Consider the following 20,997-nt stretch of genomic DNA (forward strand, 5'->3'; position numbering starts at 1 on the left):
ATTCAGCTTGTTTTGCTGTGCATCCCGACTCAGCTGATGTTGATGAGTTATAAGAGGTATGAAAGTGGAGGCTTGGGGATTTCTACTGCTCTTTGCATTTCTAGCCCTCAGTAAATGCAGGCAGAGATACTTCCTATACATAATTTCTTCAGTTTCATAGATTTTGACTGAATTTAGGCCTTTACTGATTGAAGTGAATATTATATAAGCAACATAATCTTTGTACATCAACTACAGAGGCAGCTGATCTTGATATGTGGTAGCATAGTAAATGTCACTATGAATAAAACATCAGCTACACCAAGGTTAATGATGGATTTTTTCCCCTGGTAATTGTTCAGAAATTTGATTGAAGGTGAATTAGTCCTAATTCTTATTGGAAAACATTATAAAGTCTAATGAAGACCAGACATGTACCCATTCTGATAGATTAATGGCATTTTGTATTTGGCATATGATATGACTGGAGCCTTTTTTATGTTATTATCTTTTTTATGCTGTTTATTCTTTTTTTTTAAATGGAAAAAGTACTATTTATTTTTTTATATGTACCTAAGGGAAAACTACTGAGTGCACCTATAATGAACTCCTTCAATTATCTTTATTACTGAGTTGTTGGCGTTTTAAGCTTTATATCTGTTTTTTGTTCATTTTTCTGCAGGTTGTGCTTGAGTGGAGCCCTGCTGGCATAAGTAATGCTCTGTGTGTAGACCTCCCCTTCTTCCAATCATGAGCCACCAGGAGGCGCCACACGGCCAGGAGTTGAGAGAGGCGGCTGAGGCAGACCTGGAGCGTAGAGCCCCCGAGGGCCAACAGCCCCCCACATCCCACCGTAGACGCCACGAAAACGGAGATGGCAGCTCCCGCTCCGGGCGCTCCCGCAACCACCACAGCAACCATGGTACGGAAAATAATTACTACCAGTCCCAACAGCAGGGGGCCCCACGCTACCGCAGGTACGAGGGATCAAACGGAGGGACGAACCGCACCCGTGCCGCGAGGAGGCCAGCGGAAGATGGTGATACCGAGCAGCAACCCGTTCAGCAACCCATACCCCGACCTGCAGTGACACGCTACCGCAGACAGGGGGACAACGAGGCCCGACTTCGGGCACAGCAACAAAGACAGCGACAGCGGGAGAGGCAGCAGAGAGATGCTGAGAGAACCGAACAGCACAGGCTGGAACATCAACAGCATCTCATCTCCCCTACGCAGGTCATGCCGCCCGCCAGAGAGCCAGAGGAAGCTGAGGAAGACGAGGGAGATGGTGGCAGTGCTTTGGCTCGATCCGCCAGCACCGAGAGTGGCTTCCACAACCACACGGACCGGGCAGAGGGGGATGCAGTCATGGCCCTTGAAGCGGAGCCCGAAGACGAAAGCACATACGGCATCCCACTGCGCCCGGAAGCAGAGGAGTACACCGAGAGTGCAGAGTCAGAGCAACAGCACGGCGGTCCAGCTTACCTCCAACCCCAATACCCACCTCAGCCACCGCCCCTACCTCGAGACCCCCTGCCTAATGCCGAGAGGCCCCATGATGCAGAGACGCTAAACCCCAACTACTCCAATTATGTTTACACTCAACCCATGTACCGCAGTCCCACTGGAGCAGGAGAGGCCCGTGAAGGTGGATCAACAGAAGACGAGCCGTACTCTGAGCCCTATGCCGAATACACCCTTCAGGAGCACGTTTACGAGGAGATCACGGATGGCCCCTCGACCAAAGCTGAGGGACAGACTCCACAACAGCGTAGGGCAGACTTCAGACTCTTCGACCGTGACTTGTACCAGCAGCAGGAGGCTGTTGGGTCCAGGCTCCACCACTATGACGAGCGATCCGACGGAGAGTCGGACAGCCCTGAAAAGGAAGCAGAGTTTGCACCGTACCCCCGTGCTGACAGCTGTGAGCAGGATGAGGACATTGACCAGATTGTGGCAGAGGTGAAGGAGAGTCTGAGCTCGCAGAGCCTGGAGCGTGTCGCCATGGGCCTGGACAAGGATGGCGACGAAGAAGAGTGGACCGAGTCAGAGTCCCATGGTCAAATGGACAAAATCAAATCCCCGGAGCCAATAAATGAAGGAGAGTGCGGAGAGCTGCCCCCCAAAAGTCCCTCAGAAGAGCTAGCTCCAGTCGTGAGGAGCAGTCGTGAAAAGAGAGACGCAATCTCACTGGCTATTAAGGACATCAAAGAGGCAATAGAGGAAGTGAAGACAAGGACGGTTCGCTCGCCCTACACGCCAGACGAGCCCAAAGAACCCATCTGGGTAATGAGGCAGGACCTGAGTCCTACAGCAGAATCTGACCTGCAGCCGTCTCTGGGGGCTGATGTGAGTATGAGGCACACGATGTAAGACATCCTGTTTTTTTGTTGTCGCACTGCAGTTTATGCTTTGTAGCATCATCACTGCTGTTGTTTTTTTCTGTCTCTATAATCTTGCTTGCAAAGTCACAATTAAAGTGTTGGTTATCCCAAAAATTCAAATTCTGTCATCATTTACTCATCCTCATGTCATTCCAAACTCAAGACTTTGGGTAATCTTCAAAACACAAATTAAGATATATTTAATGAAATCTGAGAGGTTTCTGTCCCTCCACTGAAAGTCCAGGTAACCAAAATTTAGAGGATCTAACAATATTGTAAAGGCATTGTAAAAACAAATTCATATGAATTAAGCGGTTTAATCCAAGTCTTGTGGAAAAATACAATTGCTTTATATGATAAACAGAATTAATTTAGGCTTTTATTCACATATTAACACATATATAGAGCCCTTCACATGTAGTAATGGTAATACAAAACTTGTGCATAAGTCATGCTCTTGAACAAACCTCATTGGTTCTCGCATGTTTGAGCTTCCGTGGTATGTTGTGGTTTGCCATATGTGATTTTGTTTATTGTTTGTTTGTATGTAAAAGCCTAAATATCTGCTAATCATATAAAAGGATCATATCTCTTCACAAAACTTAAACCACTCGATTTATATGGAATCATCTTCTAAGTTTTGGTTACCTGGTCTCTCAATGGAAGGACAAAAGCCTCTCAAGTTTCTATAAAATACCTTAATATGTGTTTCAAAGATTTACCAAAATCTTATGCAGGTTTGAAACAACATGAGGGTGAGTAAATGATGATAGAATTTACGTTTTTGGGTGAACTAACCCTAAAGCACATTTACATCATGCTACAGCCTGTCCAAGTGTACATGGCACAGTTAGTTAGATATTTGAAGGATTAAAGGTAGGGTAAGTGATATTTCAAAAACATTGTTAATTTTTGAAATAAACCCAAACAAACACACCCCTCTCTTCATTGCTCCACCTCCAAAACCCACCCTCCAATCCTAACCACCCTGCTCTGAGTCGGTGTCGAACCCTAATCGACGGCATGCGAGGCGAGTGCACTAACAATGACGCTAAACACCGCATTCTCTAGCAGCCTTCAGTGCGCCTCTTGAGATAGGTTTACCTGTACAATTCTCACTAGCTGTCCTCTGTTACATACACAATGTGAGATTTAAATGCATATTTAACATGTTATAAAGTAAAATACATTCCGCCAGACCGCCTTCCGTATTCAACTTGTGTTGCGCCAGTTACGCTCGTTTCATAAGTTGAATACAGAAGACGTAGGACATGGCATAAGCGTTTTAAACTGCGAGAGGCATTACACACAAGTTGAACACAGAATACGGTCTGGCGGAAGCCGTGTGGAGTGGGTTTATGATGGATGGATACCCTTTTTTGAGTTTCAAACAGGTGGTTTCTGTGCACTACCATTATAAAGCTTAGGAGCATCAGTGTGATTATTAATATAACTCCAGTAGACTTGTGCCGATATTCGGTAATGCGATAAATCGCGATAATGAATATGCACGATATTGTAATCGTCAGCACTTCAGAATACCGTAAATAATAATTAATTACCAATTATTATTTTTTTATAAGGCAATTAAGAATACTTTACCCATCAATCGTATAAAATGCACAACACCGCTGTATTCTGCGTCAAAAGGACACGCGCTCAGATTTAAACAATCCCAACGTGCATGTGGCACATGGCGGAACGAGTGAAGGAGAAGAGCTGAATGAAAGAGCGCGTTCACTCTCTGACAGCAGAGGGCGCTGATGGAACAGCAATGTGCAGCAGTTACCACGGAAACCGTGCAAACAAAGTAACTGCGCTAGTGAAGTTTTTTAAATGCTTCAAACAGCCATTCATTTTTTTGTAATCTCAGTGTTGTTCATCACAGCAACAAATACTGAATACTTAAAAAAGACTTAAAAGCATATTTATTTTCAAACCTAAACATTTTTATATTTTAATCTGGACTACAACATGCCCTAATGATTAGAAATGTTCTGATTATTTGTTATTGTTCAGTAAAACTTTGAAAACATACTGCTTCATTAGTTAACATGTTAATTCATTATCACTAAACTGACAATAAAAATACTTATTATTATTAATTAATGTTAATTTCTTAAGTTACTGTTTAATAACATTACTAAAATCAAAATAACTTATTTAATGGACCTGAGATTAAACTAACAATGATCAGTTGTGTTTCTAAACTAACATTAACAAAAAATAACACTTTCTGTAACAAATGTAGCTATTGCTCAATCTTAGTTAATGCATTAAATAGAGTAAAGTGTTATCTGTTGTTCTTTATAGCCTAATTCTTTTGCATTTTAATCTGTTTGAAAATTTCAGTCAGAGTTGTTTTGTTTTATTACAAAAAGAGTTCTTAAACCTGTTAAACTATGACAAAAATGGTTTTGCAACTTATTTTAATATCGTGATAATATCGTATACCGTGATAAAAGCTTCATCAATGAATCGCAAAATGAAAATTTGATACCGTCACATGCCAAAACTCCAATTAACCCTTCGTCAGGAGTTTGATTGATAGGTGATCTAACCAAATTATAACGCCGAATCCGCCATTTTGTCTGACAAAGCAGTCAGGGGAGTTTGCAGATTAACATAGGTGGACTTGAACTTGGAAAATGGTGCATACTGATGTCTTTCCGCGATCGAAACAACATTCCTTATGATGTTCATTCATGTTTATTTGATGCTATAAATGAACTAGTAGGAAGAGATGATCGGTTCACGAGCCGCTTGAACTGAAGCACTACAGCAATCTGTCACGACACAATAAAGAGCCACAAAATGGTATTTATTGTTTAAATTTCTTTAAAAATGATAAAATTTGAGACTTTGTTTCATATCAAAAGTAACCTGCTCTGTCTTGTCTGTCGACACGTTGTCAGTGTCCTCTTTGCTCCGCGATGTATTATTCATGAGAACATGATGTGTGGCGAGAGATCGCCATGGCTTGTCGGACACAGCAAAAGTAACTAAAGGGGGCGGGTCTTTGCGAACGGTCAATTGTATTCGTCTGAAAGAAGAAAGTCATATATACCTAGGATGGCTTGAGGGTGTGTAAATCATGGGGTAATATTCATTTTAAAGTGAACTAATCCTTTAACACTGTACTCTAATTTATGTTAAATATTTGTAGCAGGTGCAGCAAATGACAAAAAAAACTCTCAAAACTCTACAATTGCGTTGTTGTTCTCTTTGGCTGCAACATCCTCACAGGGTGAATCACGTCATTCCTCTGGTCGTGAGTTCATCTTTCTATCACTGTTTTTTGTTTTTTTTTGGAGAGGACGGTGGCACACACTAGTCTCTGTCTCATGAGTGGTGCCTGCCACGGCGTCAGACAAATTGCATGTCGCTAGAAAATGAAGACTGCTCGCACTCATGGAACGGCTCTCCTTATCCGCGGCCGGGAGGGCTCATCTGTATTCTGCGAGTGCTACACATGACCAGCGTGTGCAAATGAAGTTGTCCTATTCCTCAGCCACAACAGACGTCGTCTGAACAGAGCATAGAAAGAGAAAGATGAGCTCTCTGTATAAGAAAGGCAACAGAATTACCATGTCTTTACTTTTCTTCTCTCTCACTCTTTTTTTCTTCCCATTATCTGAGATAAGTATTACCCTTTTATTAACATAATGAGTAGATGTCATTCAAGTGCACTCATGGTTAGTATTAACTTAATGGTATCATCTCACGATGTGTGCTTGAGATTTTTGATATCTTTTCTTTTGTTTTCCATTTACATAATTAATAGATTCTGTGCTGCGTAATTTTACTCAACCACAGCTGAATCAGACACACTGTCTAGACTATTACCAACACATTATAGAAATACAGTACACATAGTCTGTCTCACTAAACAAACAACGCAAAGCCCAGCTCATCTGTTGCCTGTTTCGACAGTGTTAATTAATCACCATTGTTTGTCTGAGCAGTATTCATGAGCACAAGGCCTCATTTGGAGGAAGTTCTATGGGATCGAGGGCTTTTGGCTCTGTGATGAGAGGGAACGTTTCCTTGCGCATTCAGAGAAAAAGGAAAGAATTGCACTTAATTGAAAACTCCCAGTGGGAGTTTAAAGAAGACACCAGCCACTGCAATTATGGTTGAATTTGTAAATGATTGTGCTGATTATATGTTTTCAGATTTTATCTGTAGCATATTATTTTTGCACTCATATCCCACAACATATTATTCAGGCCACTGTGGAGGTTTCTGTGGTTTCAGGTTTCTTAACTTTCCAAAATATTCTTAGTATTTATTAATATTTTGAATTAGCTTTTATTTTTACATTTTCAGTTTTGTGCTTTTCTCATTTTTGTCAGTTTTTATTTTTATTTATTTTATTTTTTATTTCTGTTTAGCTTTAGTTTATTTCAGTTTTAGTGGTTATAGTACTTTGACTTGAACTTGGTAACACTTTAGTTTAGGTTCCAATTCTCTCAATGAACTAGTTGCTTATAAGCATGCATATTACAAGGATATTGGCTATTTATTAGTACTTATAAAGCACATATTAATGCCTTATACTGCAAAAGTCGTAGTTAATAGTGAGAACTGGACCCTAATCTAAAGTGTGACCTTAAACTCTAATTCAGTTAGTTGATAGTCAATTCAGTGGCAGTTTTTTTTTTTTTTTTTTTTAGTTTACGTTTTCTCTCTCTCTCTCTCTCTCTCTCTTTTTTTTTTTTTTTTTTTTTTTTTTTGGGGTGATGTTGCAGTTTTCCAAGCACAACACAGTGAGACTAATGAATGTAGGACAGCTTCTTTATTATTACTCTAATGAAAAAAGTAATAATTTTATGGGCTTAAAATTAAAATTAAAATTTCAGAGTCCAATAACCTTCAAATGGCATAATTACCAATATATATAATTGTTGTTATATAAAAAGAAATTTACAAACAGATTACAAGCAATACAACAAATACTATAGAGATAGAAATGAAATAAACTTGTTTTTCAGATACAGTAGGTTTATTTATCAAGTATAGGCCTACATATATTTAACATGTTTTGTTGTTTTATTAACATTAATGACAAATAGGCTACGGTCCCTTTAAGACAGAATCCATGGATACTGACACATATCCTGTTTTCACCAAATGTTTGCGTCCACTTGAGCCATAACCGGCTGTACTTACGTGAGATAATCAACACTATGGACATTTTGGCAACTATGTGTGTATTTGACCATTCAGGCACGAGGAGAACTGATCGCGCGCAAGAAAGAGAGAGAGCACGATTCCACCTATCCCGCCTTCACTAATTGATAACGAATTGTGATTGAAAGCATACAGTTCGCAATGTGCGTGTTGTCATCATTAATTTTGAAGTATTTCCACAACTCTGAGGCTGACATTTCTGCTGACAGTTACGTCACGTGAGGCATTGGTATTGGGGGTATTTTTACGAGTACAAGTACAAGTACATGAGCTTGGAATCGGCTAATTAAAATGTTAGAGTTGGGGTACTCGAACTTGGACTCGGACTCGAGTCCAATTTTGAATGAACTCGGACTTGTCACGCACTCGGGTGAATTTGTACTCGGACTTGACACGGACTTGAACATTTTGGACTCTGAAAATATTCCGAGTACAGTCGAGTCCGCGTCATGTGTAACAATAAAACCAGCATAAAATTGAGATGAGATATTAATTAATGTCTCCCCGTCTGTCATTTTACTGTACCACACCGGCAGGCAGCGGTAGCATATCATCTTATGCTTGCAGACGAAACACACATATCACTCACTGGATATCAATGTGTGGCTAGGACGATGTCTTCAAAGTCAGCAATAATTTGTTTTGCTTACGAAAATTATAAAGAATTTATTTGCAAGAAATTCGGTAAAAAGAAGCACTCTGCGGATTGCAAATATTGCAAAACAACTCTTACTGATGTTTCTGGCAATTTCTACCGACATGTTCAGAGAAAACATAAAGAAAGGGAAGCTGCTTATTATAACTTTTATACCAATTTAAATCCAAATAACATTGTTAGGGCTGGGCGATATGACGCTAAATATTGGGTCACACGCACAAACTTAAATCATGCAGACAGAAATGAGGCCACCTCAATGTGCATCATCAGTGATGATATCTAATGGTTTTACACTTGCACGGTCAAATAAAACAGGTTCATTTGTATTTTCATGTACATATACCCTTCTTTTCTTTGAAACCTTTTTTGATAGGAAACTAGTTCTGTTGACAAAATAAAAATGTTCAATGGCAATGACAAGATGTAATAGTGGTATTTTTTATTAGATTTTTATATTGCCATTGGTTTAATGGGTTGAAAGGTTAAAATATTAATAGAATGTAAAAATTTACAATACCAATTTATAATCTTTTTTAATTTAATTACTTTCTGGACTCGGCCTTTAAGAACTCGGACTTGAGTCCAACTCGGCCCCTTTTGGACTCGGACTTGGACTTGATGTTTAAGGACTTGGTCTTGACTCGTACTCGACAAAGGTGGACTCGGACCCAACTCTATAAAATGTTAACAAAAATGTTTTTTTAAAGGGCTCATGACATGGAATATTACCTCCTTGAGGTACAAAAAAACAAATATATACGAAAAAAAGTCATTTACAGACAAAGTATTATTAAATTATGACGCCGACCCCCTTCAAACCTTTATAAAATCTGGCTTTTGACGTGACACGACACTCACATCTAGTGTAGGCATATAAAACTATTCGTCGATGTCTTGCTCTGGAGGCAAGCATATGCAAATGTATTTTGCCCGTGTGCCGTCACAGATCTCACAATATCCAAACAAGCCGTTTTTGGAGCTTGATTAAATAAATGCAGGATGTTTTAATGCTACAAAGACAGCTTATATGTCAAAAGATCAAGGCAAATTTGATTTCTAGTTGTTGTTATATTAACAATAGCAACACTGGCCTGTCCCAAATGGCACAGTTCACGTGGTCTTGTGGACTTAAAATGGCCACGAAATACACGTTTCTGTTAAGTCCACAGTACTGTAGGGCGTCCCATTTGTCATTTTAGGTTTCAGAAGGGAAGGGTGTCCGCAGCAGAGTTCTACCTGACAGCCAAAACTGCATTACATGATGAAAGTGTGGACTCGGAGGAAGATCGCGAAGCTTAGGGTTCCATTTGGGACCTGAAAGTCGGAGACCGATAGTCAAAACTTATATTTTGTTAAGTCAGTCACATTTTCTTAGCGTTTGGTTTGTCTTTTTTTGCTTCATTGACAGCAGCACTCGAGCTGCATGAACTCCACGTTTGTCAAAACTGATGATCACATTCTCCAGCATGATTTTGAGAAGTTCTCTTCAAAAGTTCTTATGATCTATTTTAAACATTTTTACATTTGATCCATTCCCTAGAAATAGTGCACCATCCTAAACATTTCATATTAATTTTATATCATAACATTTCTTTATTTTAAAATTAAAACGTGTTAGTGATTCTAAAATGTAAACAACTTTCTGTAGTCGTTCAGTGAAAATTATTCAGTCATGCATCTTCCACATTTCCCACAATTCCCATTAAAGTTGCACTGAATTAGGTGGTGTCCTGCCCACTCCTGTAATGTGCTGTTCTCAAAATTTGACATTTCATCAGAAGCCTGTTATTTTTCCCCTCCACAATATGATTTATTTAGTGCAGTCAAGAGACACAGAAAGAGACGGCCTGTAAATAATTCAGCAAGGCTCATATAACACCAGAGAAGAAAAACTGCCTTCTTCCCCTGCCCTCCATTAATGCTTAACATGCTTTCAAATGTATTATTTATTTTTAGTTTTTTTTTTTTTCTCAAGCTCTGTATAGGTAATGTATATTTCATGGTGTGAAAAGTTAAAAATGAGTCATTTACTAATAGGGACTTTTGGTAGTATCAGCTTCAAGTTCATTAGTGCTACTTATTCCACCAGTAAACGTGTCAAGGAATTTGCAGAGCAGCATAGTGTGGTGGTCTCTGATCCAGGTGACTCTTGAGCGAAGCTGTTCCAGGAACAGTTTTCCCAGGTCGGGCTGTAACAGGAGCCGTGGTGTCCTCTGTTGTCTGGTGCCATTGTCAACTAATCAACGTGAGTTTGATGAGAGAGGAAGAGGCTCCTATGTTCTTCTCTCTCGTACTCTGGTCCAAAGAGCAACATCTGCTGTAGCACTTGATTTGAGTGTATCTTGAGGAAGAACATTTTTCACTGCAGCTTTTGTAAGCACTTATTGATATGGAAAATTTCTGGATGTATCAGGTAGATCGTCACCATGGTGATGAGGTGAGGAGCTGAGTTCATTGTGTTGGGTTTATCTTCAAATGTTTCTGTACTTCATACATGTTCATATGAATGCGTATATTAATTTAATATAATATGGTATAAGCATTTAAAGTGAGAATGTTCTTCCATTTCCAATCTACACATCTAATGATTTTATTATAATGGAGATACATTGTGGGACTAGACTGCAGTATTTGTACGTTATGACAAATTATGAACAGGAAATATCTTTTAATATTTCATTTTAATGTGCTCTGGCTATTCAGGGTATGAGTCATTTGTTCTCTAGTATTTCACATTTCTTACTCAGATTTGACCTCTTCAGAGAGATGAGGTGTAGTTTTGAGGCAGCAATATGAGAAAACAAACCTCTCTAGTTTTACTTGTCTTCTTTTTGGGAATTCTTGATTTTTTTTTTAGTCATTTATTTAATTTATTCAAAACCCATGAAGACTTTTATTAACATAATGTACTCTAAATGTCATTGAAAGTCTCAATACATGAGTAAATGTAGTTTTAGTATTAGTGGGTTGTCCAAAAATGATAGACTGTAAAGCATGCAATATTAATTAATGTGGCTCTTTTGTCCAGTCTCCAGGCTCAGGCTCCACCTCCCCACAAGGGGCCGAGTCTTCCAGCCGTCCCCTGACGTCACATGAGGGGAGTGACAGCTTTGAGCCTCCATCTCCAGCCAGTAAAGAGGAGGTAGGCGGCTATGAATAGACCTCTGAAACTGTGCTGAAATTTGAAGATTTTTTATTATTCTTGGTGGTAATGTTGAGTAGGTGCTCTAGGAACTTAATTAGACACATATTACTGGCCACAGCATTAGAGTCCTGACTGTGTGATTTAGAAGTTATTATAAATTATTCAAGATACAGTTATAATAGATTAATTTGAGGAGATTCAAGATTAAAACTGTATTTCTGCTTTGCTATATGTATTGTATTCTTCCTTTGCTATTATGTTTAATTCATTCATTTAGTTCATTTATTTGGTAACACTTAGGGTTACAATAAGGTTCATTAGTTGAACATTAGTTAATGTATTAACTAACATGAACTAACCATGAGCAATACATTTGGTACTGTATTTGTTAATCTTTGTTGACGTTAGTTAATAAAAATCCAGCTGTTCATAGTTTGCTCATGTTACTTCACAGTGCATTAACTAATGTTAACAAATACAACTCTTGATTTTAATAATGTATTAGCAAATGTTGAAATGAACTTTACAAAGATTAATAAATACTGTAGAAGTGTAGTTCATTATTAGTTTCTGTTAACTAATGTAGTTAACTGTTGTTAACTAATGAACCTTATTTTAAAGTGTTGCCATTTATTCATATATAGGCAAGAATACAGTGTCTAGAAATGTAATTACATTTTAAAACAAAAGACATTTCTAAAAATCACCAAACCCTCAAACATTATCTCTGAAAAGCCCAAGAAGTGACATCTATGATCTCAAAGAAATTCACTATATAATATATAGATATATGTGTAATATAGCATAATATATTACTGTGCATTATTATCTGTATTATTTTTCTATTATATTATATTACATCTGGGTCTTTCTTATATGTGCAGTCAAGGAGAAGTCTTGCTTCATTCCCGACCTATGTGGAAGGTAAGATTGCCTGTAATTTCCTCATTTTGACAATTTTCAGGTCCTCACCTACTACATTTAATCCTGATAACACACCCTGAGCATTTTTGAAGATGATCTGAAATGTTCCTCTCCTATCTGTTAGTACCCGGCCCATGTGACCCAGAGGACCTCATTGATGGTATTATCTTTGCTGCTAACTACCTGGGATCCACCCAGCTGCTCTCAGACAAGACACCCTCCAAAAATGTGCGCATGATGCAGGCTCAGGAGGCTGTGAGTCGCATTAAGGTGAGGTGAAAGTGTTCTGTCTTTACCCCGCTGTAAAGACGTGAGCTTCTATGAATCTACCTCAAGAAATTTCCTAAGCAATACTTGCTTCAGGATCAGCATAAATGTTCCAAGAAAGCAAAAGTGACAGTTTTAGGACAAACGAATGGGAATTCATAAGAAATGCAGAGCTGTGCTCTGACTTGTCATATACGGATAGTGTATTTATTGCGCAAGCATTTTATTCCTCGGATACAACATGATGAAGTTGCGTTTTGCAGACAGAAAGTCTTATTTTGTTGTTCAAATTGAAATGTCAGTTCACAGCAGATGAAGAGAGATGATCGTAAAGCTAAGAGTGTGTGGTCCTCTTGAGGCAATGAAATGATTCTGTAGTCTATTGCAGGGACCTATCTAATGATTCTTGTTCCTAAAGGATCAGAGACATTTACCACCTCCCTCCTGTTCATTCTCCTGCAGCATAAATCAGCCATTCGCCCTGTCAGCTGCATTACTCAGCATTTTTTACCTCCACCTTAAAAAATGCAGTGAGCCCAACACCTGTGCCATTTAGTGTTTCTTCAGCATGTCCCTTTGTATGTACATTTTGTGTTAAAGGTGCCCTCGAATGAAAAATTGAATTTATCTTGGCAAAGTTAAATAACAAGAGTTCAGTACATGGAAATGACATACAGTGAGTCTCAAACTCCATTGTTTCCTCCTTATATAAATCTCATTTGTTTAAAAGACCTCTGAAGAACAGGCAAATCTCAACATAACACCGACTGTTACGTAACAGTCGGGATCATTAATATGTACACCCCCAATATTTGCATATGCCAGCCCATGTTCCCAACATTATGAAAGGGATTACACGTCTGGATGTGCACAGCTGAATCAACAGACTAGGTAAGCAAGCAAGAACAACAGCGAAAAATGGCAGATGGAGCAATAATAACTGACATGATCCATGATATCATGATATTTTTAGTGATATTTGTAAATTGTCTTTCTAAATGTTTCGTTAGCATGTTGATAATGTACTGTTAAATGCGGTTAAAGTTACCATCGTTTCTTACTGTATTCACGGAGACAAGAGCTGTCGCTATTTTCATTATTAAACACTTGCAGTCTGTATAATTCATAAACACAACTTCATTCTTTATAAATCTCTCCAACAGTGTAGCATTAGCCGTTAGCCACGGAGCACAGCCTCAAATTCATTCAGAATCAATGTAAACAATATAACAGTATACAATACTCACATAATCCGACGCATGCATGCCGAACACTTTGTAAAGATCCATTTGAGGGTTATATTAGCTGTGTGAACTTTGTTTATGCACTGTTCAAGGCGAGCGCGAGCTCAGAAATAGACAGTTAAAAAACTGAATTAAAAAAAATCTATGGGGTATTTTGAGCTGAAACTTCACAGACACATTCAGGGGACACCGTAGACTTATATTACATCTTTTTTTTTTTTTAAATCTAGGGCACCTTTAAAATGTTCAATTACAGATCGCTGTGTGGTACTGAAGACAACAATATCGGAATGGTTTATTGCAAATGGCTAGACATCAGATTCTTCTGTTTTATCTGCTAAGCTGAAAAGAGCAGATTAAATCAGCATGAATTTCATGTCTGGTTAGCACTCGATTGGTGCTGGTCTAGCTGATGGACCAGCATTTTACATCTTCACCATCAAATTGACCAACACTGCTTACAAAAACATTTTGCTAACATTCCAAGTTATAAAGATTTTATTTTTTGAATGTTCTCTCAAAATAGATATTACTAGATAAGCTAGAAATACTAGTAAAGCAGCATAATGATGATACCAGCACATTAACATCCCCTGCTGGAGACCAGAATTCAAAGCACAACATATTTTGGTAGGGATATTATGATTCTGGCTGATACTGAAGCTGATAATTATTTTACATTTTATATGTACTACTTAAAATAAATATATAAATAAAACACTAAAAACTAAATAAATCATATTAATTGCTACAAGTGAAATTAGGCACCACATTATAATGTACAGGATGAAATGGATATTCATTTTAAGATTTGCAAAACATTAAATTTAACAGTATTTATAAAGATTAACTTTAAGTTAGATCACGGATTCTCAACTCTTGTCCTCAAGATGCACTTTCCTGCAGAGTTAGCGGCTACATTCAGACTGTCGGTCCGATTTTTGTGCAAATTGAAATTTGAAATCCTTTGAAAGATTGAAATCCTCTGTTCATTGACAGTTTATCAGCATCCCTCCACCACCCCAACATCAGACGTTGTTATAAGAAAACATGCTGAAAGTCGCTGCACCGGACGAGCAGAAAATGACAATATAATGGAGACATTTTTTGACAGCAGAGATGACAGCACAGAATAAATCTGCACATACCAGCCTCCTACAATTCTATCGCTGCCTCAGAAGATGCAGTAGTCCAGCTATACAATGTCATGTTGTAAATAAGACCACATCTCTATTGCAAAACCCTCCATGTTGCTGTTGTTGTTTTTGGCATATACCTTCCAATGCATAGAAACCAATGCAGATATTCCGAAAAAACACAAATCAGATCTGAACAGTTGCGATACACAGTGTGGACGTCAATAATTTTAGATCAGATTCAAATAAGATATACTTAATATGTATAAATAATTACTGATTAGTTTGTTCAGGTGAGTTTGATAAGGTAATTGGAGCAGGAAAGTGAACTTTGCAGAAAAATGGATCTCGAGGGCCAGATTTGAGAACCCTTGTGTTTGATGATGGTAATTTAAAAATGGAGAAAATGAGCAGCACAATTAAATTGATTGATAGAAATGAATAAATAAATTAATGAATAAATAAATAAAATCATCCCATAACTGATGGATATCATGCATCCCTATGGTTCTGGTCTACAACATATTGCCTGAACCGGCTGATCTGGTCTTCTTAGCAGTTAAAGGATTAGTTCACTTTAAAAAAAAATCCGCACAAAACCGCACTTCCGTATTCTTCAAAAAGCTTACGCTGTATGTCCTACGCCTTCCCTATTCTGCTTACGGGAAAACATGGAAAGTGCGGTTTTGGCATAAGCACGTGCAAGGCGATCATTTGTTTATATAAAGCATATACATTTAATTTTTTTTCGAAAATGACCGATTGTTTTGCTTGATGAGACCCTTATTCCTCGTCTGGTATCGTTTAAAGCCATTTGAAGCTGCACTGAAACTAAAATTTTGACCTTCAACTATTTGGGGCTCTATTTTAACGATCTAAACATAAAGTGTAAAGCGCACGGCGCAGGTGCACTCAGGGCGTGTCCAAATCCACTTTTTTTTTTTTTACGACGGAAAAACGGTCCGTGCGCCGGGGCACATTTTTGAAATGGGTTGTCCCTATTCTCTTAATGAATAATGGGCATAACGTTCAATAAACCAATCAGAGTGGCATCTCCCATTCCCTTTAAGAGCGAGATGCACTCGCGCCATGGCGGATTGCTATTTACATGCCGGAATTTGTTGGCGGAAAAGCTAACCGCTTTTCAACCGAAGAAACCGATTTGCTCGTGCGTGAAGTTAAAGCGGGCTTGCAAATGCAGGCTTTCAAATTTAATATAATATATATTAATATATCAGTTAATATATATGTGTGTGTATTGCCACGATTGTTCAATTAATTAGCCAATTTCGTTCATCATTATAAGTAGTAATAGGCTGAATTGAAAATAGGTAGCCTAATTCTAATACACGCAATGACTATTCATCATTACATTTTTATATTTATGTAGCCTACACAATAATATTCTTTTACACTGTAATCCTTTTGTTTTTAATATTTGGCATGTTTGTGTGATGCGCATCCCTGTGTGTAATAAGCAAAGTCAACGCGCACTGTAGACGCGCCCAGAGGCGCAGTTTCTACCAACGCGCTCTAACAAAAAAATATTGCGCCATTGACTTTGCGCCATAGACCAACTCAAACCTGGTCTAAAGTCTAGTCTATTTTCAGCTCCTTAAAATAGCAATGCGCCGGCAATGCGCCTGAACACACCTCTTTTTTAGGCCAGCACGCCCATGGGCGCACTAACTTGCGCAAATACATTTACTAATTTAAGGACGTGGCGCTGAACGGGAAAACATGAACGGCGCCGGACGCAAACTAGCAAACACACTTGCGCTGCGCCTTGCGTCGCATTGCGCCGGGTGTATTATAGGGCCTTTGGAGTTCATTGAAGTCCACTATAAGGAGAATAATCCTGGAATTTTTTATATCAAAAACCTTAATTTCTTTTTGACTGAGGAAAGAAAGACTTGAACATCCTGGATGACATTGGGGTGAGAAAATTATCAGGAAATGTTTTTTTGAAAGTGAACTAATCCATTAAGGTTGAAGGGTTCCTCAAATGACTTTTGGTCAGATATTGACATGGAACCCTCACACTTATTTAATATTTACGAAATAACATTCAATATACTGTCCATTTGTAGATTATCTGATTTGACAGTTTTGCTTAAAAGACAAAGAGTCACATTTCACATCACCTTAAAAATGCGTTGGTGATCTAGCTGCCTTAATAAGCATCAAAGAATGACAGTGTCACACAGTTCGTATGTACGGGAAGAAGGAGGCGGGAACCGGCGAATATTCAACAAAACTTTAATACCAAAATAAACAAAGAACAGAACGACTCAAGGCCGGTGCGCCTCCCAGGTGGGGCTCATTTCCCTCACGGCTCTCGCCCGCCCTGGTCGCCACAGACAAATAGCACAAGGTCTTTACAGACATATAATTGTTCCACTTCTCTTGTAATGGAGCTCCTTCTTAGAATGGAAACAGTTTAATGTGGGCCAAATCTTCAGAGTTATGCACTTGACCCTCAACTGTTCCATTGAAAATATGTAAATGCGTATGGGTTGTACAGTTACCACCATCTTGGTATGTGATCTCTGTTGCTAAAGACAATTGAAAGATGATCATAGGTTATGAGTTATTTGCATTATTGGGTCAGACCTCATCTGCATGTGCCGTACCTTCTCCCATACACAATCATGAGCTCAAAATGAGTGACATCCTTGAGAATCATTTATATGTTTTTTGTTTTTGTTTTTGTAATATTGACAGTTTCAATGCGGTATATAAAACAAGTGCAAATTGCATGCATTTGAAGAGGCTTCTGAATCAATACACCGTGCCTCAGCTGCCATGATGTAGATTTTCCTTAGATGGCCAGTTCGATTCATTATCACAGCCTGTTGGCAAGTTTGAACTTGCTCTTAATCTAATTTTCAGCTCAGTTTCTCTCTGCTTTGTATAGTTGATGTTTTATGAACAGGATGTCTTGTAATATAACACCAATAGTAGACATATGCTATTAAAAGAACAAATGGGCCACCTGGTGGATGATGGTGCAAATTACCATGGAAAGAAACCAAAAGCAACATATTGTAGGGTGGTGTCTAATAATCTTGGCTTGGTGTCATCTGAATCCGTTACACAGTCACCCTATGCTGATAAAAATCCCAGTCACTTTTTTCAAATGCAGCTTATTGAGCAGAAAGATACCCCAAATGTGATTGGTCTTGCTGAGCTCTGATTTATCTAACAATGTTCCTGTCTCTGTTTGTTCCATGCTAAGCAGACGGCCCAGAAATTAGCCAAAAACAGGAAGAAGGTGCAGTAATTGCTCATCGGTTTGGTGTTTTGTTTTTATTTTTGTTCTTCGTCTGCTCTTTTTGCCTGGTTTCAGCACTTCGGTGTTCTCATAATTTCTGTCGGTCTGCCATTTTTCTGAATCCAGCAATGAGTCATGTACCTGTGTCCGTCCACACAGTCTGTTAGCCATTGTTCATTCCACACCAAACATTGCCTCAGTTTTATCACCAGATCTTATATGGGGAAGTCGTGGAATAAGTCAAAGCAAGGAATGTCTAGTTTGCTGGATACAGAAAATGCAAGTGATCTTTACTTTCTTCTTCTTTGTATCTGATCTTTTTCTTTCTGAGGTACTGTGCTGTGTTTGTGACTGTTTTTGAAGCTGTAAATCTGGCACAGCATGTTTTGCACTTATCTTGATCTTTTTTATTCAGCTGTCCAGCACTCTGTTTCTCTCTCTTTCTCTAACTTAATACTGAATTTCTTCAATTGAAGAACAAAACTAACCAAACTAACCCCATGCCAACTTGCAATACTAGCTGGCTTAAAAGAAACACACAGGTTATCAGAGTTACACAATGAAGGAGTTGAGTATAAATGAATTTGAATATCTAGCCTTAAAGATGAAAATGTTGGAAGATGCACGCTCCTTCATGGCATCTCTGGGCCTTGTCAGCTCTCTCTCTCTCTCTTTCTCTCTGTCACTGTCTCTCTAAGTGACTGATATTGAGTGATTTTCTCCATCTTCAGGCTCCAGAAGGTGAAGCTCAGCCCATGACTGAGGTAGATCTCTTCATCTCCACTCAGAGAATCAAAGTGCTCAATGCAGACTCACAGGTACTTCATCACCTACAGTATGAAAAAGACTTTGGTTTCCACACCTTTTTACCAAAAGTGAACAAAATACTAGTGCAGATGTCACAATGAGTTAGTATAAGTACAGAATATTCACTTTTCTCATCATGATAAATTGAGTTTTTCTTGATCTTTAAAAAAAAAAAAAACACACATTACCATTTAAAAGTTTTAGGTCAGTACGATTTTATTTTAATTTTAATTAATACTTTTTCTTTGTCTTAGTTCCCTTTATATATGCCTTGTTTCATTCTGTTCCTTGTGAGTTGTTGTCTTTACGTGCTTGTAAAGATGTTGTGTTTTCCTGCTCCAACATTCAGTTTGCAATTTATATTCTTTGTTATTTTATTAAATAAAGTTAATGCTGCTTTGAGGTCCGGCCTCAACTCTTCCTCGTGAACTTCTTGCCTTTGGTGGAATCTTTGTCATCAGGTGCCCTGAAATGAGAACACTCTCAAGATGTCAGTCTCTTCCGATGGGATACTCCAGCTGCTCGCTGCAGCAATACGTATTGTGGCTGGTCGTTTCCCCCCTAACTGTTGGGGAGTTTGAGGAGAACATTGACACCCAGAGCATGAGCCAAAGCCTGCCACTGACCCAAAGCCAGAGCTACACAATCCCAGAGCCCACGGCCACCATCGATCGGACCCTCCGTTGGTGGAGAGGATCATCCCGGAGCTAGAGCCTGAAGTCAGTGTCGTCCCGGAGCCTGAGCTAGTCATCAAATCTAGTTAGGAGCTAAAGCCAGATGCCATGTCCATCCCTGTTGATCAACTTGTGGTTGCCAGAACCATTTCTCACCCTACTACCCACCCTAGTATGCCTCCCTGCTCCATTGGTTTCATCCAGCTCCCTGTCCCTGCCGGTTCTGGTTTCCTCGATCCACTTCCTCTGCTGGTCGTGCCCAGATTCCTAGCTATTTCATCTACCGTGGCTCTCCCCTGCTTCCTGGCTCTTTCAGCATCGCTGACTCTGCCAATTTCCTGGCTCCATCATCGTTGGCTCTGTCCAGCTTCCTGGCTCCTTCATAATCGCTGGCTCTGCCCAGCTTCCGGTTTCCTCCTTCAACGCTGATTCCCCTCTTTCTCTGTTGATTCCACCCAGTTCCCTGGCTTCACCTTGGGCTTTCTGGCTCCCAGCTTTTCCTTGGTCCCCGGATTCCCCAGCTTCACCTCGGTCTTCTGAGCCTAAGAATCTGCCTTGGCCTGTCGTTTCATCTGGTCCACCGTGGCTTGCTCCTTCGGCTCTATCGTGGCTTGTCATCCCTGTGAGTTCCCTCGTCCCAACTCGCTACCTCAGTCTGTCATCCCCCTGGCTCTACCATGGACTTCCAGGTCTGCAGCTGGGCCCTTAGGTCCTTCACTTCCACTGGGCTCCTCCATCTTTCCAGCACCTCCATTGTCCTCGCTCCCACTGGTGCTGCCTGGGTCTTCCCAGCCCCCATCTCCACCTTGTTCCCTGGATCCTCAGGGTCCACCTCAACCCCCTAGTCCTGCAGCATCACCTTGCCCTCCATTCCTTCATCTTCACCTGGTTCTCCATCTTCCCTGAGTCCGCCTCGGTCACCCTCTCTCCCAGCTCCACCCTGGTCTGCACCGCCTAGAATTTCACTGCGGGCAGCCTTCCCCATAGCTTTGTCAGGGCAAGAGACTGGGAATCGCCAGGATCTCTTCCTCAGCTCCTACATGGACTTTTCCGCCCAGGGAACCTGGCCCTCCTTTCCAATCTTCGTCACTCCCTCCCACCACTTGTATTGTTAATACAATTACAGGTGCTGGTCATATAATTAGAATATCATCAAAAAGTTGATTTCACTAATTCCATTAAAAAAAGTGTAACTTGTATATTATATTCATTACACAAGACTGATATATTTCAAATGTTTATTTCTTTTAATTTTAATGATTATAATTGACAACTAAGGAAAATGCCAAATTCGGTGTGAAAAGGTTCAATA

At 39.4% G+C, this 20,997-nt stretch overlaps 1 protein-coding gene across 3 annotated transcripts in view; it reads left to right on the top strand.

Moving 5' to 3' along the window:
- Positions 1 to 20,997, top strand: part of apba1a (amyloid beta (A4) precursor protein-binding, family A, member 1a) — an 81,773-nt gene that overhangs the window by 51,008 nt on the left and 9,768 nt on the right. For 2 of the 3 annotated variants that reach the window (XM_067407904.1, XM_067407901.1), the window contains exons 3-8: positions 662 to 2,328; positions 11,243 to 11,356; positions 12,244 to 12,283; positions 12,408 to 12,553; positions 18,172 to 18,204; positions 18,936 to 19,022. In XM_067407904.1, the coding sequence (XP_067264005.1) occupies positions 730 to 2,328; positions 11,243 to 11,356; positions 12,244 to 12,283; positions 12,408 to 12,553; positions 18,172 to 18,204; positions 18,936 to 19,022 (2,019 nt within the window). In that variant the 5' untranslated portion in view covers positions 662 to 729. The remainder of the gene's footprint in view (positions 1 to 661; positions 2,329 to 11,242; positions 11,357 to 12,243; positions 12,284 to 12,407; positions 12,554 to 18,171; positions 18,205 to 18,935; positions 19,023 to 20,997) is intronic. The other variant, XM_067407905.1, reaches the window with a different exon arrangement.

Source organism: Chanodichthys erythropterus, chromosome 13 (genome assembly GCF_024489055.1).
Source record: "Chanodichthys erythropterus isolate Z2021 chromosome 13, ASM2448905v1, whole genome shotgun sequence".
Classification (NCBI taxonomy): Eukaryota; Metazoa; Chordata; class Actinopteri; order Cypriniformes; family Xenocyprididae; genus Chanodichthys; species Chanodichthys erythropterus.